Source organism: Panthera tigris, chromosome B1 (genome assembly GCF_018350195.1).
Source record: "Panthera tigris isolate Pti1 chromosome B1, P.tigris_Pti1_mat1.1, whole genome shotgun sequence".
NCBI classification, from domain to species: Eukaryota; Metazoa; Chordata; class Mammalia; order Carnivora; family Felidae; genus Panthera; species Panthera tigris.
Window position 1 is genome coordinate 148,912,571 of NC_056663.1, and position 25,789 is coordinate 148,938,359.

Consider the following 25,789-nt stretch of genomic DNA (forward strand, 5'->3'; position numbering starts at 1 on the left):
GAGACCCTAGAGAATACAGTTCAGGTTGTCCCCTTATGCAGCAAAGAAGGAAGGAAGAAGAGTTAGATAGGAAGAATCTCGTCAGATGGCTGTGCAGTCCCAAGAAAATTTGACCAAGCCTATGGGGAGTCCTCAAATCAAAGCTGTCCATCAGAAAAGTCCCACATCTCTCAGGTGTGAGCTTGCCTTAACAACTCTGCTGTGCATGGTTACAGGCTGGGAGAGGCTTAAAGGAAGCATGGCCTCCATGAGTGCAATGGATGGCTCTGAGCACAGCATCTTGGGCCATCTGTCAATTCTATCCTGCAAATCAGGGGATCTGAGAGGCACATTTCCATTATCATCACCATCCTAGATCTTTGCCTAAAAATATGCACAGGGGCACTCAGGTGGCTCAGTCGGTTAAGCATCTGACTTTGGGTCAGGTCATGATCTTGCAGTTCATGAGTTCAAGCCCCATGTCAGTCTCTGCACTGACAGGGCAGAGCCTACTTGGGATTCTCTCTCTCCCTCTCTCTCTGCCTCTCCCCTGCTCTCTCTCTCTCTCCCTCTCTCTCTGCCCCTCCCCTGCTCTTTCTCTCTCTATAAATAAATAAATAAATAAATAAACTTTTAAATACATAAATGAGTAATAAATAAACTTAAAAAAATATGCACAAAGGTTGACCCCCAAAATGGATTAGAGATGTGAGAAGCGAAAAAAATGATAATGTTAAGACAAAAAAGGAGATTGTCTTTGTGACCCAGGATAGGTAATAGATTATTAAAGCAAAGTATAGAGAGTATTAACTATTATAATAATACAGTATTATATACAGTATTATAATATACATAATAATGTATAATATACAGTATTATAATAATAATACAATGGACTATTCACTGCTTTTTTTAAGTAAATGATACAACGGATAGAATGGGAAAAATATTTAAAATGCATAAACTGAAAATATACTAGAATATACAAAATAGTCCTGCAAATCAACAAAAAAGAACAGTCTCAGAAGAAATATGAGGAAGGATATGAAAAAGCAATTTATAGAAAAGAAAACCAAAAAGTTAATAGCATGTAAGACAAATGTTCAAATAACTAGTATTGAGAAAAACATAATTAAAATAAAAGTAAATCATTACTGTACACCACACAGACAAGTGGAATAATAGCAAGTATAGGCAAGGATGTGAACTTGGATTGCTGGTATTCACAGCCAATTTTAATTAAATTACACATACATGTCCGATGACTCCCAAATTCTGATATTTCACATCATGCATAAATTCACTTTTAAATTGTATCCCAGTACATTTTCTTCAGATTAGATCAGTTGGAAAAGTTTTAATTTTTCATATAATTTCAAGTGCAAACCAAAAATCACGAACACAGAAATTTTTCATTTGACAAGAGTTTAGCTATGAGAATAGGAGATTTATGGCAGAAGGAAAAGAAAATAAAAACATGTTATTAAGTAATTCTGCCAATCCCCACAGTCTGCAGAATCAATGACCCATCTCTATTTAATTGCCGAAGGGAGGAGAGTTTTTCTCCATTTGAATAAATTGCCAGAGGTTGTTAGATAAGCAGTCAAGGATTACTCTAGCATCTATGCAAAATAACCAACATAAATTTCATCTCTCAGAGTAATAGGCAATAGGAAGAGAAAGGTTTTATGTATTAATCTTCTAATTTAAACAGATTCTCATATTTATAACTAATACTTGCACCTAACTGTACTAACTGGTAACTTTGATTGAAATGTTAGCACATTCTGTTTGGTCTACTTAATTAATTGTGGACAGTATTGTAGCTATGCCTGTAATATTCCTAGGTCACTATCCAATCCATGCCCTTTCTTTAGCGTGGAGCAGGACAAATAGTATCCTCTTGAAACCTCTAGGACAAGAGATTTCCAAGGACTATCTCTCAGGAGATACAGAGATGCTGAGTAATTGGAGTTCAGGTATGCCCTGCTCACATCAACCAGAACTGCTCACTGTGATTTGTTTCTCGAATTAGCTTCAGCATAAAATTCAGTTAAAATAAATGGTTCTACTGCTTTATCTCCACCCACCCAAAATAACTGTTGGAATTCATTGTCGTAGGAAGATATTTGTTAGATTTTGTGACCCAGTTCAACAGGAACAGGAAGAGAGGTGGGGTGTAGATTCTTGTGTGAGAGGAAGATTTCATAAAGAATAAGTACAGGTCATGACAATTCAATTGATGTGGGACACTCAGGAATGGATGGAGAGGAATCAGAGTACAATAAATTGTTTGGTTATATCGAGTTTGAGATTTCAGAAACAGATTCACACTATTCCAGGAGACAGAACTTTTTTTTTTTTAATTTTTTTTTTAACGTTTTATTTATTTTTGAGACAGAGAGAGACAGAGCATGAACAGGGGAGGGGCAGAGAGAGAGGGAGACACAGAATCGGAAGCAGGCTCCAGGCTCTGAGCCATCAGCCCAGAGCCCGATGCGGGGCTCCAACTCACGGACCGCGAGATCGTGACCTGAGCCGAAGTCGGACGTTTAACCGACTGGGCCACCCAGGCGCCCCAGGAGACAGAACTTTAATGCAGAAGAATAATAACAAATGTTTAGAGATTTGTGGGTCAAATGCATACAGGTGCTATTTGAATCTGTGGCAGTGGATTAAAAAAGATAGGTGACAAGTTTCATGATATTTAATTTGGCAATGATTTTTTAAATGTGACAGTTAAAAAATAAGCAACAAAAGAAAAAACTGACAAACTGGACGACATTACAATTTTAAACATTTGTGCATCAGAAGATGCTATCAACAGAGTGAAAAGGCAACCGATGAAATGAAATATTTCTAATATTTGAAAAATTTTTTCAAATCATATATCTGGTAAGGGGTTAATAGCCAGAATATACACAGACCTTCTATAACTCAACAACTAAAAAATAACCAACCAAACTTTAAAAGGGGCAAAATACTTGAATAGACATTTCCCCAAAGAATATATACAAATGGTAATATGTATATGATAAAACTCTTAGCATCACTAATTATAGATAAATACAGATCAAAACCACAATTAGATACCACTTCACATGATAATGCGTATTAGGATACAAAAAAAAGTGTTGGTAAAGATGTGCACTAATTGTGCGTTATTGGTACAAATGTAAAACAATACAACTGCTATGGAAAATGTTATGGCAATATAGTTAGTCCATTCTGACTGCTATAACAAAAGTACCATGAACTAGTTGGCTTAAACAACAAACAAGTATTTCTCTCAGTTTCAGAGTCTGAGAAATCCAGAGTCAATGTGCTAGAAGATTCACGTCTTGTGAAAGCATGCTTCCTGGCTTAACTTTTCCTTGTGTTCTCTCACCTGGTAGGAAAGGCAAGAGAGCTCTCTGGGGTCTCTTTTATTAGGGCATGAATCCCATCCATGAGGGTTCTATTCTAATGACCTAACCATCTCCCAAAGGCTCTATCTCCTAATACCATCACATTTAGGATTAAGATTTCAGCATAGAAATTTTAAGGAGACGCATTCAGTCTCCTTAAATCACTTATCACTTAAATCACTCATCTAACAGGTGATTTCTCAAAAAATTAAACACAGAGTTACCATATGAAACAACAATTCTACCTCTCGGTATCTTTCCAAAAGAGTTGAAAGCAGAAATAAACAGATATTTGTACACCCATATTCATAGCGGCATTATTCTCAACAGCCAAAAGGTGGAAGTAACTCAAGAGTCCATTGACAGATGAATGGATAAACAAAATGTGGTATATACATACAATGGAATAATATTCTATGCTAAAAAAAAAGAAAATTCTGACACATGCTACAACAAAGATGAACTTTGAGGACGTTATGCTAAGTGAAATAATCCAGTCAGAAAAAGGCATACTGAATGAGTACACTCATATGAGGTTTATAAAGTACATACAGTAGTCAACTTAATAGAAACAAAAAGTAGAATAGTGGTTGCCAGGGACTAGAGGAAGGGGGAAATCGGAAGTTAGTATGCAAGAGGTACGGTGTTTCAGTTTTAGAAGACGAAAAATTCTGAGGATGGGTAATGCTGGTTGTTGCAAACAATGTGAATGTACTTAATGCCAAAGAACTGAACACTTAAAAAATGGCTAAAATGACTTGTGAAATATGACTTGTGAAAGTGACTTTCACAATGACTTGTGAAAGTTTTGTGAAATACGCTGTTAATATTTTTATAGGGATTGACTTAAACCTGTAGATTGCTTTGTGTAGCATAGACATTTTAACAATATTTGTTCTTCCAATCCATGAGCATGGAATGTCTTTCCATTTCTTTGCATCATCTTCAATTTCTTTCATCAATGTTTTAAAGCTTTCAGAATATAGGTCTTTTACCTCTTTACCTTTATTCCTAGGTATGTTGTGATTTTTGTTTCAATTGTAAATGGGATTGATTTCTTAATTTCTCTTTCTGCTTCATTAATAGTGTATAGAAATGCAACAGATTTCTGTACATTAATTTTGTATCCTGCAACCTTACTGAATTCTTTTTCCAGTTCTAGCAGTTTTTTGTGGAGTCTTTAGGGTTTTCTATATATAATACCATGTCATCTACAAATAGTGAAAATTTTACTTCTTCCCTACTAATGTGGATGCATTTTATTCCTTTCTCTTATCTGATTGCTGTGGCTAGGACTTCCAGTACTATGTTGAATAAAAATGGGGAGAGTGGGCATCTTTGTCTTATTCCTGACCGTAAGGAAAAAGTTCTCAGTTTTTCCCCATTGAGGAAGGTGTTAGCTGTGGGTTTTTCATATAAGGACTTTATTATATTGAGGTAAGTTCCCTCTAAACCTACTTTGCTGAGAACTTTTATTATGGATAGATGTTTTGCTTTGTCAAATGCTTTTTCTTCATCTATTGAAATGATCCTACGGCTTTTATGCTTTCTCTTATTGATGTGATGTATCACGTTCATTGATTTAGGAATATTGAACCTACTCTTGTATCCCAGAAATAAATCCCACTTGATTACGATGAATGAATTTTTTAAATGTATTGTTGGATTCAGTTTGCTAATATTTAGTTGAGGATTTTTGCATCTATATTCATTCAGATATTCTGGCCTGTACTTCTCTTTTTTTATTGTGTCTTTATCTGGTTTTGGAATCTGGGTAATGCTAGCCTCATAGAATGAATTTGGAAGTTTTCTTTCCTCTTCTATTTTTTGTGATATGCATATTTTATCACAAAAAAGAACAGGAGAGAGACAGCAAAGGAGGGAACACAGAACAGAAAAGACAACATGCTGAGACTGAGGCAGAAACTGGAGTTTCCAGATACAAGTCAAGGAACTCCTGGAGCCACCAGAACTAGAAGAAACAAGGAAAGCTTATTCCTAGAGCCTTTGGAGGAAGTATAGTCATACTGACACCTTAATTTCCGACTTCTGGTCTCCGGAACTGTGAAAGAATAAATTTCTGTATTTTAAGCCACCAGGTTTGTGGTAATTTGTTACAGCAGCCTCAAGAACCCAATACAGTGATGCAGGGATCAAGGCCATCAGCTAAAATTGAGAATGGAAGAGTAAGTGAAGGGGTTTGAAGGAAAAAAGAGAGGTGAGAGACTGCCCAGAAGTGTGGGGAAGTGAATGGTCTAGGGACATGTAAAATGACTACCTCCAGCATCAGGAGCACACTTCAGGATCATGCACAGGAATTTAAAACTAGATCAGTTTGTGTTTTTCTACTTGGCCTGTTTATCTGCACAAGAGTACAGCTAAAGAATCATGGAAACGGGTTTATCCAAAATTATCTTTTCATTGAGACAGCACAAAGTGAAAACAAAGTGAAGGAGTTGATGATATATGCAAAGAAGTGACTTTAATGATTATCTTTTTTTTAACTTCCCTAATATCCAAGTACCTGAAATCTATTCTGGTGCATCATAGGAACTGAGCAAAGATCTATTTAATGAGTTACTGAATGCCATGATGTTTAACATAGTAGGCTTCTCTGAAATAACCACAACACATAGAGTCTGAGCTCCTATGTGCAAACACTCCTAGACTAAGGGATGTTTTCCACCTGTTCATTCTCAACATGACAACACTTATTTGTCAGTTGGCATCAGTTTAATTTCCCCTTATCAGACAGAGGACAAAAATATCAGTTGAAGAAAAATATTCAATCACAGAAGTTATATTGCTATTGTCTCATGATATAATCCTTATGCACTATAAGAGTTTTTATCATTTAATAGCACAATAGACAAAAGCAAAGCAGTAGCATGCCAATTTAATTTACACTGACAAACTTTCTTTAGTACTTATTTTCTGTGAAAAATTCCAACTTAAAAATTTTTTAATGTTTATTTGTTTATTTTGAGAGAGAAAGCACAAGTGTGGGAGGGGCAGAGAGAGAGGAGGGAGAGAATCCTAAGCAGACTCTGCACTGACAGCATAGAGCCCAATGTAGGGCTCGAACTCACGAAACTGAGATCATGACCCGACCTGAGGTCAAGAGTCAAACTCTTAATCAACTGAGCCAGCCAGGCACCCCTCCAACTTTAAAAGTATAGGTTTGGACATGACGACTGTATACAATCTTCTGAAACAGTGAATTATTGAGATCTACTTATTCAGATGCCTAAAATGAAAATATATACAATTTTATCCATATAAAAATGTGATTATTGACCATCATAACTCTTTACATCTTTACATCTTACCTTGTCACATTAGGTTAATTAGGTTGGGACGTAAAAGATAGACCAGAATAGTGGCCAAGGACTGCTACCTCTTACTACAGCCTCTGTAATCAGCTAGTGATAAGAAAAAATAAAATTATTTTTAAGGGTCAGCTTTGTATCAAGTGCCATTCATAAAGTAGATCTAAGTGATAAAGGTAAGGGCCTTTTAGAGTCAGAGACACCTGAGGGGGAAAATGCCATCTTTACCACTCTCAGATGTGAGATTAGGCAAACTCTTTAACATCTATGAGTTCCAGTTTCTATTTCTGTAAAATGGGGTTAATTTGTATCCCAAAGAGCTGTTGCAAAGTATTGATTGCATTGCTTGGCCTTTGATAAGTACTGTTTACTTGCAATTTTTATAGTCTCATTAAACTGTTTTTCTATATTGATTATATATTTGTATTGAGGTGTAATTTACATTCAGTAAAATTCACCTTTTTTTAGTGACTAGTTCTATGAACTTTGACAAATAAGTTCTTTGAACTTATAACCATCACCACAAAATATAAAACATTTTCCCCCAACTCCTAAACTCCCTTCTTGTGAATGCTTGCCTGTCACCACCAGATGCTGGAAACTGATTTTTGTCCTTAGAAGCTGGGCATTTTCTAGAACAGCCTATTAATGGAATCACACAACGTGTTGTCTTTTGAGTCTGGATTCTTTTACTCAACACAATGCCTTTGAGATAATCTCATTTAATTTGCACATATATTACTATTCTCAGAGAAGGAAAATTACATTCAGAAAGTTAAATAACTTAATCAAAGCTGTAGTTAGACAGAAATTTCGTCTTCGCTTTGTTTCAAGCTGTGTGCTTCTTGTTTGCTACACCATATTGCCTTCTGTCAGCCTACAGCTTACTGAACTTCCACTACCAATTCTGGAATTTATCTTCATATTCAGCCATTATTCCTCTACCTTCCCATAAACAGAGACCTGGAAAACTGAGGACCCAGAGGACATTAAGGCCAAAAGAGGAGTCCTGAGCAAATGGCTTGCCAGGTTCTGCTGTGCTGACATTCAGAGACGTCGCCATTTTATCTTAATACAGTTTACCATTCAGTTCTTGAATGTATACAACACACAGTATGGGGAGCATGTTACATGTACTCTCTCATTTAATTCCTACAATAGTCTGCAAAGCTATTGTTAATTCTGTGCACAGATGAGGAGGCTAAGAAAGGTCAAGCAGCAGCTATGTTAGGGGAGCCTGGATTTACAGGCAGGTGCATCTTCCTTCAACATCTGGGCTTTGTTTACCAGGCCTTCTGCCACACACTATGGAAGCTGCCGTTTATTACTAGACACTGTGCTGGGCAGTGTTATAAACACCATGTCATTTAATTCTGACGAAAAGCCCTGAACATAAATGGTATCAGCTCATTTCATATAGGAGGAAATTGATGCTCAAAGGGTTTAAGTGGTCTGTTCAAGGTCACATAACTACCAAGGAGTCAAAATCCCATTTTAGGGGTGCCTGGGTGGCTTCTTCATTCAAGTGTCCAACTTCAGCTCAGGTCTTGATCTCACCATTCATAAGTTTGAGCCCCACATCAGGCTCTGCACTGATAGCTTCAGAACCTCTGTCTCCCTCTCTCTATCCCCCCCACTCAAAAATAAATAAACACTCATTTAAAAAGTTGAAAAAAAAAAAAAAACAGGGGCGCCTGGGTGGCTCAGTCGGTTAAGCGTCCGACTTCGGCTCAGGTCACGATCTCACGGTCCGTGAGTTCGAGCCCCGCGTTGAGCTCTGGGCTGATGGCTCAGAGCCTGGAGCCTGCTTCCGATTCTGTGTCTCCCTCTCTCTCTGCCCCTCCCCCATTCATGCTCTGTCTCTCTCTGTCTCAAAAATAAATAAACGTTAAAAAAAATTTTTTTTAATTAAAAAAAAACAATATTCCATTCTAAGTCCATGCCACTGTTGACTATTCCATGGAACCCTGTGTCAGAGAAACAGCAGGGAAAAGATGGAAAGGAAGAATGTAACTACGTGTGCTCCTTGTATAGCTCAACATAATGAGCTTCACTAAGTGTTTCTCTGTTAAATAGGAAGAAAATATATGCAAATAAACTAAGATCTTAATATTAAAAGTTAATAATATCGCTTCTTGGCCTTTTGGCTAAGATCAAGTGTAATATTAAAAGTTAATATGTTCGTAGTGCTTCCATTGCACAAGGTACTACTCTAAGTATTTTACATATATTGACACATTTACATTTCTAAAAACCTTAAAAGGTAGTCATTAGTATTATTCCTATTTTATAGATAGAAACTTCTAACATTTGAACCCCACATCTAATTCTAGAGTCTATGCACTTAAAGCATTCTACAGTACTAAGATTCTTTTGAATGGTACTTTCCTTAAGTGTTAGAAGCAATGACCATTAAATTTTCATTTAAAGTAGGGTTTCCTTTTTTTTTTTTAAACGTTTATTTATTTTTGAGACAGAGAGAGACAGAGCATGAACGGGGAGGGTCAGAGAGAGGGAGACACAGAATCTGAAACAGGCTCCAGGCTCTGAGCTGTCAGCACAGAGCCCGGCGCCGGGCTCGAACTCACGGACCGCGAGATCATGACCTGAGCCGAAGTCGGCCGCTTAACCAACTGAGCCACCCAGGCGCCCCAAGTAGGGTTTCCTTTTAAATGGCTATCCTTTGGTTGTGAGATTATAATCAAGGCTAAACACTAAGTATATTCATATTGCATGTAGCTGTTAAAAAAGATAAGGTAAATCCATTTCTCTCAACATAAAATAGAGTATCAAGGGAAGAAAAACCAAACTGCACAAGGAAGTATATAATACTGTTCGATCAATACTCATATATATTTTTCTATGGGTATACGTGCATGTGTCTGTTTGTGTGTAAATGCTTAGTATATTCTGTAAGAAAATGGACCTTAATAACATTAGTTGCTTCTAAGGAGAAGGAAAGGCACCATGACCACAACATGGTGAAACAGCTTCAGCCTCATTTCTAATGTTTCAGTATACACAAAAAGCAGGTATTCATGTCTGATTGAAAATTTATTGAAAATATTGTTTACTTATATTCTTTGTTTTCTTCACGTTGATAAATGTCTCTCTCTTGCGCTCTCTCTCTCTCTATATATATGTATATATATATACATGTATAGAAAATATATTTGTAATTCATATTACATAAATATAAATTATAGCATGTGTACGTATCACATTAAGCCATTTTAGGAAAAAATCTGGTTTGATATGAATTTGTTTGCACATACTCTCAGAAGTACGTATTTTTTAAAGAAAAATAATTATATATTAATAAATTCACTCTACCCCTGTCATACATGGAGATAGCTGCTATTCAACTAAAAATTAAACACTATTTCTTGAATTATATTATGAATCTAGGTTTTAAGGATACTTGATTGTTTTTATTAAGAGCTTTTATATAAAGGTTTCTTTAAGGTATTGGTATACCTACCAATAATCTTCTTTAAATTCTTAATCCTAGTGCATTCCTAAGGTATTTCTCATTCAAATCCTCTCAACCAGTTTATCTCCCTTTAACAAAATTAGTCAATACCAAAAGAAACTATGTTGCTTTCTTATTGGGACTATGCTATCTCTGGGCTGTTTTCTTCAAGCTATCCTGCGGGTTGAGGCTCTCTGTTCAGACTTGTCTAACTAGTTTCATTTCAACTATTTGTAATTTGTTTTAATTTCTTTCAGCCATAGACCTCTAATACATCTAGAGGTGACATGCAGTTGATTAGAAAGTCAAATGAAGTCAGTGGGTGCAGAACTGCAAAACCAAATTCTTCCTCTTACAGATGATGTATCGGTAAGTTCAGTTTTGTTTAGCAAATGGCTTACTTGCTCTACCGTCTGTCAGTGTCTAGATTCCCTATTATGTCAGGGCACTGCCTGTGAGATGTCCTCAGTGCGTTCAATCTGTATGGATCTTGTGAGATTTCTGGAATTATTATAACAGTTGGATTAATTAATCTCTGTAATTGAAATCAATATCTTTTTATTAAAAATCATTCTTAGCATTATTTCATGTTGCCAGGTTCAATAGTTGGGATTTTAGAAGAAGTTAATGAAGAACTGTATTATATTATGTTCTGATTGAGTCTGGTTTGGGGACCTGTGGAAGGTGTTCCTTTGTTTTACAGAAAGCCTTCTTTAAGTAATCTGACTAAATTTATCTTCTACAGCATTTTCTGTTTTGTTGCTTTTTCTTATACCTTATAGTCAGCCCTGGAAACTAATAGGATTGGGAGGTCCATAGCTACAGAGATACCTGCCTTCTCATAGAAATCCTAGGATTCCTGTGGGAAGAAGGGAACCAGGAGACCCAAACCTGTCTATTTCCTAAAACTCTCCCATTAAATACTAAAGAAAAAAAACTGAATTCTTTCATTTTATTTCCCAAAAGGGCATTTGCCACATGCAAAGGAGAGGAAAAAATAAGATTCCTTGGAATAACTTTATATGGAATTAAAACCATGATTTTAAACATCCATGATGACAATAATACTTCACGATTGCTTTGATTTATGCCACTTTCAAAGTATTTTTACATATGCCATTCATTTAATAGGACACCCTTGTGAGATCAGAATAGGTACTGTTAACTCCCTTTTTGAAATGAGGAATTTGAGGGAAACAGAAGTTAAGGGGCTTCTTTGGATCTATGGAGCTGTATGATGACAGAGTGCAAGAGCTGCCATCTACAACTTCCAAGTCCAGTATTCCCAGACTCCCGCAGCCTGTCTGGGTGGCAAGGATTCTACCTGGGAAATTTCAGAGAGGAGATCAGCCACTAAGGAAATCAGGAAATTCAGAGATCAGCTGCTGAGTTAGTGAACTCCACTGGGCTTCCTTCCACACTAATAAAATACACATTTGTATCAGTCCTATAGTGAATTGCTAAAGGGTCTCGGAGATCCTTGGGCAGCGTCCACAAGGCTTCACACATAAGCAGCACTCCATAAATATTTGTTGAACAAATGAATGAGTACACAAATGGAAATGTCTAGCATAATATTTTGCTTATTCATTAAAATTCATTGAATTTGAAAATGCCTATTTCATGTTTGTGGAAGTCATGATATTGTAAAGCAGTAAGTAGTTCCAACCTTTCATATTGCACATCCCCAAAATTATTCTCTTTAAAATATCACGATTATAGACACCAAAAGTCCTCTTTTCTAATGAATATTTGTGGGTTTACAGAAAGTTTTTGGCTTCAGGGAAAAAAATTAGGAGTAATATTGGGGGTCAGTGCTATTGTTCGAGATAGCCATCACATTTGGTAAAGAAAGGAGAAGGTGGGAAACTGAATGTGTATGGTTTCTTTGAGATAACTTCATGGAACGCTCATCCGGGATTTGGAAGATTTTCAGGAGATGGCAGGTCACATTAATAGGCAGGCTTAAGGATTAAAGAAAAGCAAATGCTTAATTACTACTATGACACCCTACATTCCACGTACAGTACTTCTACAATATGTTTTATAGCCATGCTCACCATTCTTCTCTATTAACAAGAAATATAATGTGGACACCTTCTCAAAATATATTTGATCCATATCTTTGCTGTTTTTGCTACACTGAACTTTGGCTACTTCTCTATGTTTCATGACCATCTTCACTGTATTTCAGAGATAGTCCTTAGTGCTCAGACTTCACTGTGAATACCCATCTTCATTTGCCTTTAGCAATATCCATACCCCTACTCCTTCCTATACATGTATTAATTGGGTGATTCATTCACTTAAAAATCTCAATTATTTTTCATATAAAAGATAAAATATCAAATGGCTCATCATATCAACAAACAGGTTACTGTCTTGTTCCCAGAAGTCTGGCATCGTTCTCTTCTTACAGCTCATTGTTTTCAATATTGCTTATTAATAAATGTAAAAATTAGGTTCTTTCTCTTCATTATCATCCTTAAAATTTTTTTTTAATGTTTATTTAATTTTGAGAGAGAGAGAGAGAGGGAGAAAGAGACAGAGTGCAAGCAGGGGAGGTGCAGAGAGAGAGAGGGAGACACAGAATCTAAAGCAGGCTCCAGGCTCTGAGCTGTCAGCACAGAGCCCAACACGAGGCTCAAACTCTCATGAACCCTAAGATTATGACCTGAGCTGAAGTCAGATGTTTAACTGACTGAGCCACCCAGGCGCCCCTTCATTATCATCTTTTAGAGAAAAAGGTAGTCCTGGGCAAATCTTTATAAATATTGATGATTTAAAGTTTAATTTCATTTTGAATACTCATGTCAATCAACTTGTTAATTTGCCAAATTTATTCTCTAATTTATTCAAAAACTATATCTTCAGGGTTAAAACCAAAATAACAAAACCTTCATGTTACTTACTGATTACTAAATTGTGTGTAAATTAGTAACTAAATTTTACTGTTTTGTTAGTTTTCAACTACTCATAGTGCCATATGCATGCTATATTATATTAGTTCATTCATTCTCACAATCCTACAATTAGATGCCATTATTATCTCCACTGTATAGATAAAAGTTAACTGGCCCTACATTACAGGCTAAGAGAGCCAGAATCTGAACTTAACTATTAGGATATCCTGCTTTTCTTTCTTTGATAACTTTCAAGAGAAAACAACTTTTTGTTTTTTCATACAAAAACTGAGTAAGAGGGGTGCCTGGGTGGCTCAGTTGGTTAAATGTCTGACTTCAGCTCAGGCCATGATCTCACAGTTCATGAGTTTGAGACCCTCATTGGGCTCTGTGCTGACAGCTCAGAGCCTGGAGCCTGCTTCAATTTCCCTGTGTGTATGTGTGTGTGTGTGTGTGTGTGTGTGTGTGTGTGTGTGTGTGTGTCTATCTCTGCCCCTCCCCCACTTGCTCTCTGTGTCTCTCTCAAAAAGAAACATTAAAAAAAAATTTTTTAAACTGAGTATGAAATTCATAGTGCTAAAAATGATTCACTGAGTTGGGTTTTTTCTGTAGTCAATAAATTGAAATATGTGTTCATATCATCAAGATTAAAGGCTAGTATCTTTGTTTTGCTTTCCTACTTTTCCACTTGTGTGGCATATAGGGAATAATATACTTATGGATAAAAATAGGCATTCTGGCAGATATGTATATAAAGTACTTGGAAACCAAGATGTTAAGAATTTATGATCAGGTAAGTGTAGAAATCCTTACTGGGTGGTAGTTTATTTGTAATTATTATAATAACATCTGCCATTTAGTATCTATTTACAAAATGTGAATCATTTTGCATACATTGTCTCATTCATTATTTACAGTCCTCATACAAGTTAGCCTATTTTAAAGGAAAAAAAAAAAGCTACCCAAGATCAGAGTTAGTGACTTTAACTCAAGCTGTACACGCCATCCTATATTCCCAATTCATTAACAGCTGGGGCTGTGAAACATCTTGGGCAATGACAAGAAACTGACCTACTGGGGATATAGAAATAAGATAGGCAACATTTGAATAATATACTATGAAAGGCTTCACGTTCATTATCACAGTGGTCTGGTTACAAATGGGACAGACAGCCTTAAAGTCAGACAGTTAAGGACTTCCTTTCCCTTATCTCTGGTACCTGTGTTGTTTGCCTCTCTGATTCTTAGTTTCCTCATTAGTGAGTCGGTGATAAGGTAACAAGGCCTACTCCACAAAGCTGTGTCAACAATTACATGAGATAAGTCACATGAAAACTCCTGAGCCAGAGTAGGAATTTGATATGTGCTAGAGCCTTTCATTTACTCACTTTATTGCCTCACATCTCTGGGTGGTATTTATTATCACCACTTTACAAGTGGAAAAACTGAAATTCAGAGAGGTTTCAAAAACATCTCAAGATATATGTCAAAAAATTAAATGCAAGGACTGAGGCCAAAGTCTTCTGATCCTAAAAGGCAGAGGATGCCTGGAGAGGATTTGTCTGGGCAGGTAAAGACTTAAAGGAAATGTTTTAAATATTTTTCTCAGAAAAACTCCCTGTGTTTTCCTTTACTAAACCACTAAACTCCTTTCCTATGTCACTACTCATACTTATGATACCAGCTGTGTCGGTTTTTGTCAAAGCAATTCTCCAACATCAGCTGGGTATCAATTCAATTTTGACATTAACTGGAGTTAGCACAGACCCCACAGGTTAAGGGCTTGGTCCATAAGACTTCCCCTGGCCCCATTTCAGACAGAAATCCCAAGTCCAGGTTGTTGTTACCTGTGTTCTTAACGACTGGCTATAAATTGGAGCTTCCCACAACTCCCTCCTTTGTTTTAATATGCTAGGGTGGCTCACAGAATTCAAGAAAACAGTTTACCTAGTAGATTATCAACTTATTCCAAATTATATTAAAGGATATGAATGAACAGCCAAATGAAGAGATACATATGATGAGGTTCAGAAGGGTCCCCAGTACAGGAGATTTTGTCCTTGTAGAGTTGGTGGTATACCACCCTCCCAGGACAGAGATGCCCAGCACCAACTCAGAAGCTCTCCGAACCCCATACTATTGGGATTTTCATGGAGGCTTCATTGCATAGACATGATAAATTCTGAATGCAATCTTCAGCTTCCAGAGGTTTATATGGAGGTTTATATGGAGGGGTTGGTTGGGGGGGAGAAGGGGAATGAAGCTGAAATTCCAAGCTTGTAACTATAGCTTGGTCTTTCTGGTGACTAGTCCCTATCCTGAAGCTATGTAGGAGCCCACCCAGAGTTACCCCATTGGAACAAAAGACATTGCTATCACCCAGGAAATTCCAAGGGATCTAAGAGCTCTGTGTCAGGAACCAAGGTTAAAGACCAAACAGAAAAAATGATGTTCCTGGTGCTCTTATCACTTAGGAAATTATAAGGGATTTAGGAACTCTGTGCCAAGAACTGGGACCAGAGATCAATATATACTTTTTCTATTATATCAAAATTTTTAATGCTCATTTTTGTTACCTTAATGGAAATTTATTATTTGTGTAATTTTAAATATTTATAGAAAAGAAGTTTATAATACTTCGTTATTTTCAATCACATGGCACAGATTGAGACAAAAACACTATGGGTTGTACCATGAACTACATAAGGGTAGAATCCATGTTTTATTCATCCATGCCTTTCTAAGCCTTGAATGATGCCTTAAAACAAAATAGAGGCTCAATAAAATATTGTGAAAAAAGAAAGATGGGTGGATAGGTGGACAGATGGACGGATAGTTGAATAGACAGACAAACAAAAGGACAAAGGAGGAATAACACTGTAATAGCTAATCAATTCTTAGAAGTAGTTTGTTAGGGCATATTTATGGTATACAAGGCTCTGACCAAGGCATTTGAATACAACTTATTTTTCACACATGCATAGCATCCCAGTGTGGACCTTCACCTCTTATCTGATACACATTTTACAAACTTTAATACGTGGGACTGCATCTTATGCCAAAACATGTCAGGACTATACCAAACACACACATATAACACACACAAACACACGTGCACATACACCGCATAATGTTTGGTGGTATCTTTTCTATAAAGTATAACATTCCATAATAAGTTTCTGTTTTGTTACTCAATCCCTTATTCCCACATCAATATTGTACTTATAAAACAGCATCTGCATTTTATTGTCACTCTTGGCCAGCCACAGTGGAACATATTTTTTGTGGATTAATACTGCATTAAAAATATTTGGGGTATTTACTAATACCCCTCCTATATAAGGTCTTTCCTGTAGGGCCACTCCAAGATGATCCTAAAATCTAAAATACTACTGGTCTCAATTACCTACCATAAAATTCTCATAGTAAAATGCCCATTGTCTCAGCATGGCTGATTTCTATCAAGTGTGTAATAATAATAACAACAAAAATAGTGATACTAATTCACATTTATATAGTATTTACTATGGGCTGGTCACTTTACATGAATTAATGTACTTAGTGCTTATATAAATCCAATGAGGTAGGTATTAATTTCATTTCCATTTTCCAAATGGGAAGACTAAAACACAAAAGGGCCAAATACCTTGCTTCATATTGCAGAGCCACCAAATGACAGAGCTAGGACTTGAGCTCAGGTAGTCTGGCTCCAGAGACTGGTTTCTTATCATTTAATGCTATACCACTCTCAATTAGAAGTTAGTTCAATGATGGTGCATTAATTTAAACTAACATGTGACTGTGCTCTGCCCCTAATCCAAAGTCTAAGTTCAAAACTATTTAAGAAAGGCTTTGCAGCTATAAGCTAGCACCATGAACCTTCATTTTGCTGTTATCTGAAGATGGAAGAGAGTTAAATGCCTAACCTCTCAGAATACAGCCAAGAAATCCCTCTTACTAAATCAAGACAGAACGATCTAGAAGGGACAAGAATCTGAAATTGATTTCACTCATTAGGGTTGGGTAGTTGCTAAAGACAGAGCTACAAGGCTTTAGAGTAAATCCAGCTTAGCAAGCCAGACATGACTAAGCAGTGAGTAACTGTGCAGGGAAGTGGCAGGAGGTGGGAGTTTCCCTCCATGGGGATGAAGTATCCTCGGGGAATCTAGGAAAGGTGTTCTCAATCCCCTTTAGCTTATGCTTTCCTCTTACAGCCTTAAAATTCTCATTCATGCTCCTTTTTTGCCCGTGTGCCCAATTTCCATCCCTGGGACCAGAGTAAAGACATTTCCTTAGATAGGTGAAGAAATAGTCTTCTCTTTTCTGGGTCCTAATTTTCCTTCCCTGAGACCTCTGAATTCAGCTCAGCTTGAATAATTTCAACATTTTCCACAAAAACTTTTCTTTGCTCTGGACTCACAATGGTATTTTATTCAATTCTGCCCCTCGCCCCATTGTCCCTCCCATATCTGGGAGTTAAACACTGAAGGAATATAAAAGGTTTCCTTCGTTTCTTCTTTTTTAACCTCCTGACAAGCATTCCATGGAGCATCACAGTGGCATAAATATATCTAGAGCTATGTTTTCAAAGCTGTGTTCTGTAGAACATCAGAATCCCACAGGATAGGAGTAGATATGGTGTTTTTTAAAAAAACGTGTATTTGAGGGGCACCTGGGTGACTCAGTCAGTTGAGTGGCCGACTTCGACTCAGGTCATGATATCCTGGTTTGTGAGTTTGAGCTCCACATCAGGCTCACTGCTCTCAGCCTGTCAGCTCATAGCCTGCTTAGGATCCTCTGTCCTCCTCTCTCTGTCCCTCCCCTACTTGCACCCTCCCAAAAATAAATATTGAAAAGGAAAGAAAGAAGGAAAGAAAGAAAGAAAGAAAGAAAGAAAGAAAGAAAATGTAATTTAAAAAACGTTTATTTCAGTCCAATTCAATAAATAGTATTCAAGATTCTGCTAAGAATCAGATAATGTATGAGGCACTGGGGTTGTATCAGTGAAAAGAATATATACAAAACCAAGACAGAAATATTGTTCACATTTACTTCCACTTAAAACCAGATTCTGAGACTTCTAGAAGTGAGGATCCTCTCTAATTTTATTTAACCCATTTTTTTTCCAAACCTGTTTGAATATGGAAAACCTTTCCCCCACCACCTGGGAACATTTTTGGAGAAATGTCTCAATGCTGTATATGATGTTTTCACTATCTTCAAGATCTTGCACACTTTGGGGTAAGAGGATATTTATAAACATTTCAAGAAATAAAATATATAGAGAACTTGTAGCAGTATGAAAAAAAGTGTCAAATTAGATAAAAGCCTTCAAAGTTTACAGACAACCCCCAATATGGTTATCATTCTATCAGCCCTACCTCCCCTCTGCCCACTCCAGGTGACCTCTGCCACTGTTATAAGAGATTCTACGGGGAGGGAGAGAAGCGAATCCTAAATTTTTCAGAGTTCATCAAAGTGTAAAGCCAATAGAAAGGAAAATGTGAAAGCAAAATTAATTTCAGACTTAACCACAATGAGGATGGGTGGCCTCTCTGATCAAACAACCTCTACTTTCACTTCCTAAAACTCTTCACTTGCCTTTCATGCTGCTTGAAATACCACCCATTATTCATCTGAGTTCATAGGAAGCCTGTTCTAAAAAAATGTAAAAATCACTCTCAGAAAGAAGTTTGATATCACAGAGAAAAATGGGCTTTTGAGTCACAGAAGTCCAAGTTAGGTTCTAGTTCTGCATACTGGCTTCATGAATGGAGCACGTTAGTCACCTGTGAAGCAAAGATACATAATTCTACTGACAAGCATGTTTGGAGGATGAGATGCGACCATATACCAACCAACAACTCCTACAAAGTCAGCATTTACTACATAGTAGCTCTTGTTGTCACTCTTAGTATTAAATGGTCACCCTAAAATAGCCACTGTGGAAGACAGTATGGAGGTTCCTTAAATACAAGCATCCTATGATCCAATAATTCCACTATAGGATATTTACCCAAAACATACAAAAACACTAAATTCAAAGGGATACATGCACCTCTATGTTTACTGCAGCATTATTTACAATAGACAAATTATGTAAGTGGCCCAAGTGTCCTTTGATAGATGAAAAGATAAAGAAGAGGTGGGGGTGCCTGGGTGGCTCTGCCAGTTAAGTGTCCAACTATTGATTTTGGCTCAGGTCATGATCTCACAGTTAGTGAGATTGAGCTCCATGTCAGGTTCCACACTGACAGCCTGGAGCCTGTTTGGGATTCTGTCTCCCTCTCTCTCTGCCCCTCCCTTGCTCTCTCTTTCTCTCTCTCTCTCTTTCTCTTTCTTTCAAAATAAATAAATAAACTTTAAAAATAAAAAAAGAGGTGGTACACACACACACACACACACACACACACACACACACACACACACAATGGTATATTATTCCACCATAGAAAAGAATGAAAACTTGCCATTTGCAACAAGTATGGAGCTAGAAAGTATCATGCTAAGCAAAATAAGTCAGAGAAGGACAAATACCATACAATTTCATTCATATGTGGAATTTAAGAAACGAAAGAGGAAAAAAGAGAGACAGATAAACCAAGAAACAGACTTTTAACTATAGAGAACAAACTGCTGGTTACCAGAGAGGAGATGGGTGGGGGATGGGTGAACAGGTGAAGGGGATTGAGCACATTTACCATGATAAGCACTTAGTAATGTGGAAGTGCTGAATTACTACATACTATGCCTGAAACTAATATACCACTATATGTTAATTATACTGGAACTATAATAAAACACTTAATTAAAAAATTAAATTAAATTAAATAATTAAACAAAAGAGTCCCAGAGTACCCAAACAGATATTCACATGTCAGAGTATATTAGGTTACCACAAAATGTTGCTCTTCTGTAGCAAACATCTGACTTGAGTGACTCAAAGGAAATGATGATTTTCATTGGTAGAAAGAGAATTTGGCACTTTGGCTCTAGAACAACTTTCCTCCAGGGATGGGCACCATGCTAGGGAAAGAAGAGCAAAGTTTTTTGCACCAAATGCCTTCTAGGAATTTGATGCACTTAACACCTTTGTTCAGTTACATTAGAAGTTCAGTAAACTTGTAGGTGGCCTGGGAAGCTAACCAATAATTTATTTTTAAATAAGATTGCATGTTTTAAACTTCAAGAAACTATCTTTATGAAGATTTATGGGAACATAATCTGTCTGCAAATTGGCATTTGAATACTATTCACATGCATTTACGTTTGTATAATGATAACATGCATCTACAAGAAAACAGAAGACTGATCCTGAAAATAGAAAAATTTAGAGTTTATAGATAAAACGATAATGGGCATGTGGTTGACTGTAGAGCAAGCCTAAGTTGCTGCCTTCAGGGAAGGCCTTTCTAGAAAAAGGAAAATCCATGTGGATAAAGAGGTCTATTATGTCTTTTGCTGACTCAAACCTCTTTGAACTCACACATATAAAAGTCCTCAGCTTAGAGTCTGGTTACTGAAGAATACCCCAACTCAGATCATTAACAGTTCAGACTGCCCTATATATTCCTCAAGATGTGTATTTTTCAGTCTGAAAAACTGCAGAAAGCAAAGTCACAAAATTATTCACATTATCACCATGTTTTCATTGACATCTTTGGAAAAATGATGTCATGCATATGCCCTTTTAAACACTGAATACTCAAACTTAATGAAAGTAAATGAATATGATAAATTGGATTTAATACAGATTATAAATTGTGTTACTCTGAATTAAGTATCATCTGTACTTGCCCTTTCCTTTAAGGAATGCAGAATGCCAAATAGGTCTTAAACAGGGATTACTTTTAGCTGCCTTCCCATTTCAAGTTCCAAGAGTTTATTTTGTATTCCCCCAAAATTTTAGTTGAATAAAATATACCTTAGTCTTCTCCTAATTGTACATTCAACATAGAAATTTCCTTTTAATGAAATAGTTTTCTACAACCTCCACAAAAATTAGAAATTTTAAATATCACATGCTTTCTCTGAAGGCTATAGAGATTTCTGTCCATTTTCATGAAAGTTATATTTCCAGCTATGATAAAAAAAATTTTAAATGACCTCTAAGATTCCCATCCCTCAGTGTGCACACTCCTGGACACTCAAACACTAATTTAGGTGCTGCCGTGAGGGAATTTTGCAGATATAATTAAGGTCTCAAATCAGTTGGCTTTAAGATAGGGAAATTGTCCTTGGTGGACCTACTCTAATCAGGTGACACCTTTGAAAAGGACTAGGCGCTACCTGGAGAGATATTCAGGATGTAAGAGATTTGTTGGGAGGGTGATTCTCCATTGCTGGCTGTAGAGATGGAATGGGCCACATGCAAAGAATGTGGTGGAATCTATGAGCTGAGAGAGAGAGGCTTGTGACAGCCAGCAAGAGAACAGGGACCCCAGTTCAACTTCAAAGAACTGAGCTATGCCTAGAACCTAAGTGAGCTTAGAAAATGATCACAAATGTCAGATGAGATAGCTGCCTCAATCAACACCTTGATTTCAACCTTGTGAGATCCTGAGCAGAAAACTCAGCCATGACATGTACAGAACCGTGAGCTAATAAGTTGGTATTGCTTTAAGCTGCTAACTTTGTGGTAATTTGTTGCACAGCAATAGAAAATTAATACATCAGTGTTTGTTTTCTGATGCAAGTAAAGCAGGAAAAAAAATGCATGGGCACAATGGTGCAGTGCATCTCTACTTACAATCAGGCTAGATTCCCAAGGCTTTACTGAGCCTATTTTTCTCCAAATCTGAAGTGATATTATGCAAATCACTAGCAGGACCTCTCCAGAATGGAAAGTCAATGATGCATATTGGCTTTCATGCATCTCTTCATATTATCATATTATTCATAAAAGTTGATACTGAGTTGACAGTTTATTCATACAGGATTAAATAGCTGCAGATTTAGACTATGGCTCCTGCAGCTTTTGTAATGTGGCATTGTACACCTGTTATTCCCAGAGGTTCTCACAAAAGGAGAACCTAACACACCTATTTGTTGGTCGTCATTCCCCCTGCCCAGATGTTCACAGCTCCTTGTATGGGATTTGTAGATATGACTGCCACGGCACTTGAAGCAGTGGGCTATTGGTTGTTGAACAACTCCTCTTCTGAGTCCTACCATTCAGTCTATAACAGTGATCTTCCTGTCATCTACTTTCTCCATTTGCCCTATTCAGAGAAACTCTGATGAGAAGACAGATTTGAAAGCCCTTAAGTCTCCTTAAGTTCTAGCCTTCCTTCTTTGGTTCTCTTATTGATTTTGAATGTCTTGGAAACATACTAAGATTCTCTGAGAAAATGAATGGGCAAATAAATGAAGAAGGAATGAATGAGTGAATAGATGAATATATAAATAATAAATCAATTTAAGAGAATGCACTCAATGGAGTGGAAGTGTGGCACTGCGGGAAAAACAATGGTGCCCTAGGAGTTAGAAGGCATGAGTCTGAGATGACCACTAGTTCTGTTACATCAGAGGTCGTTTAATCATCTCTGGGCATCATTTTCTCACCTGGAAAATGTGTTACATTTTACCAAATAGTTTCCAAGTTATCCTTAACTTCTGAATTTAGGTTTTATTTTAAAAAAAATTTTTTAATGTTTATTTGTTATTGAGAGACAGAGAGAAACAGAGCGTGAACAGGGGAGGGACAGAGAGAGAGGGAGACACAGAATCCAAAGGAGGCTCTGGGCTCTGAGCTGTCAGCACAGAGCCCGACACGGGGCTTGAACTCTCGAACCACGAGATCGTGACCTGAGCTGAAGTTGGTCGCCTAACCCACTGAGCCACTCAGGCACCCCTGAATTTAGGTTTTAAATCATTTAAGAGGCTAAATAATGTTACACTCCACAGAGCTTCTGTTTGTTGTTATATTCTGGCACCTTAATTCTTGTCCATTGGAAGACACACTGCCTCTCCACAGCCAGCTGTCTAGATTCTTTTTAATCAGCCAATGCATACATTGTCAATATTTTCTATACCCAACAGAATTCAAGCCTCTCAAGCTCCACTAGGTTTATTGGGTAAATGTATTGCTTATGCCAAAGCTATTATCTTCTTAATTATTTAGGTCCATATGACTTGTATCTTTTATGCTTTCATTTACATATAAAATATGTCTATATTCAAAAGAAAAATTTCTTGTAAATCAACCAATATTTATTAAAATTACACTCAGTGCAGGGGCGCCTGGGTGACTCTGTCAGTTAAGCATCTGACTTTTAATTTCAGTTCAGGCCATGACTCATTGTTTGTGAAATGGAGCTTCACATCAGGCTCTATGCTGATAGTGTGGAGCCTGCTTGGGATTTGCTCTTTCTCTCTCTCACTCACACTCTCTGTATACCTCAAAATAAATAAATAAACTTAAAAAAATTAATGAAATAAATAATATAAAAAATAAAATTACACTCAGTGCAAAGCATTGGACTAAATCTTGTAAAGGAAAAATACCTTCTGTCCCCAAAGAGGTTGGTTTAGCAACACACACCCACCCAAAGCTAAATTCTAATGAAAGAGGTAAATAAAGTTGATTATAATAGCAAGTTGTAGAGAAGGAGACTACAAAATGAGTTAGAAGACCAGGACCTTTTTAAACCATTTGACTCTAATCAAGTGTCCTCTCTCTCAGCCTCTGTTATTTCATATATAAAGCTGGCATAATATCTTCCTCTTACGGATTTGTAAAATTCCTACTCTTTACCAGGCACCTTATTAAATCTTAATGATAAAAAGATGAACAATACCAGTGTAGCTCATTGAGGAGTTCACAATTAAATTTAGATTAATATACATGCAAACAAATACTTGACACAATGTTGTTAGCACTATTGTTGATAAGAGATGTCAGGACTGACAGCACAGAGAGCCAGTGCCTCTAGAAATAGAAACCACAAGTAATATTGTACATTCCCAGATCCTGATCTTCTTAATACGTCCCTTCACCCCAAGATAACCTTGATGCATATCCAAGACAAATGTATTCTTGCTGGAAAAGGTAGACCAAAGAAACTTGCTGTTATCCAAAGGACAACCAGAAAGCTTGTAACTGTTACAATGTAAGAGTAACCTGCTGAGTTTTCCTTTTTACAGGACAGTAGGATTTGGCACCCAGAGCAGAAGTTTGAAACCATGGATGATTGCCCTTCTCATTGTGTTATTACTGACAGTGGTGGCAGTGACCATTGGTATTCTGGCCCACTTGTTAGTCTCTGGTAGGTAAAGATTGTGAATTTCACTCAGCTTGATTTCATTTTTCTGCAAACCTTCATTTGTATATATGTAAATGTAATTTTATCTAAAAGCATTTTTGTGCTTTTACCAGCATTTAGAATTTAATTTTTTTCAGTCATTTTATAAAAATAATTATTGAATGCCTATTGTATATGAGTAATTTTCTGGATGACTCAAGGTACAACATTATGTAAAGCAGAACAGTTTCCTATCTCCTTGGAGCTCACAAGCTAATATTCTTTTAAGACTACACAGACGATCAAAAATGGTAACTGAAAGAGGCGCCTGGGTGGCTCAGTAGGTTGAGCAGCTGACTCCTGATTTCCCAGGGTCATGGGATCAAACCCCACGTTGAGCTCTGTGCTGAGCGTGGAGCCTGCTTAAGATTCTCCCCTCTTGGGGCAGCTGGGTGACTCATTCGGTTATGTGTCTGACTTTAGCTCAAGTCATGATCTCACAGTTCATGGATTAGAGCCCTGCATCAGGCTCTGTGCTGACAGCTCACAGCCTGGAGCCTGTTTTGGATTCTGTGTCTCCCTCTCTCTCTGACACTCCCCTGTTTATGCTCCGTCTCTCTCTCTCTCTCTCTCAAAAACAAATACTTAAAAAAATTTTTAAAAAAGATTCTCCCTCTCTCTCTGCCCCTATCCCCCACTCACACACTTTCTCTCACTCTAAAAAGATTTAAAAACTAAAAAAAGTAGCAACTTAAATCTACTGGTAATCATAATAAACAACTCTAACCATTCAAGTGAGAAACTATGATAAATTAGTTATTATATTAGCTATTAAAACTGACTCATTTACTCATCATTATGTCCACCAACATTTCAAGGGCCAAAGAAAAACACATGTCCAACAAAATCATGAATTTTGAAATAATTGGTAAACTATAAATATGACAAATATTGTTACTTATTTTTAGAGAAAATTTTATCCTTTCCTAAATGATATTCACATATTTTTTAATTGCCTGATATATTTATAATCACACAAATAATGCATTTCAGAATTCTTTTTAAATATCATCTTTCTCTGCACAGACTGCAAAGCATTAACATTTGTTGACAAATCTCCACAGGGTCACTCACACAGATGTGTTTGATACAACAACTACCTCAGGCTTCTTACTTGAATGGCCTCACCTATTGTCATCTTCCTCAGACTTGGGGCGGTGGGGGGGGGGGGCAGGTGAAGACTCTATCATGATCATTAAAGGTTTTAAGAACACACTTCTGGGCTTTTTGTAACAACCCAGCCTGTAGTTTATGCTAATGGCAAAAGATTCTCAGGTCATTTCATTTGACTGCATACGAGCCCCTTTACTAGGAGTATAATGTTTGATAATAATATGGATTGTGCCGATGAGTATCAGGGGGACCAAAAAAAAGCACTACAAAGCCCAGAAATGTA

The 25,789-nt window shown here is 37.0% G+C and overlaps 1 protein-coding gene across 1 annotated transcript in view; it reads left to right on the top strand.

Moving 5' to 3' along the window:
• The first annotated feature begins 85 nt into the window (after window positions 1-85).
• TMPRSS11A (transmembrane serine protease 11A) overlaps window positions 86-25,789 on the top strand; it is a 64,018-nt gene continuing 38,314 nt past the window's right edge. The window contains exons 1-2 of the mRNA XM_015539664.2: window positions 86-174; window positions 24,236-24,357. Of these exons, the coding sequence (XP_015395150.1) occupies window positions 86-174; window positions 24,236-24,357 (211 nt within the window). The remainder of the gene's footprint in view (window positions 175-24,235; window positions 24,358-25,789) is intronic.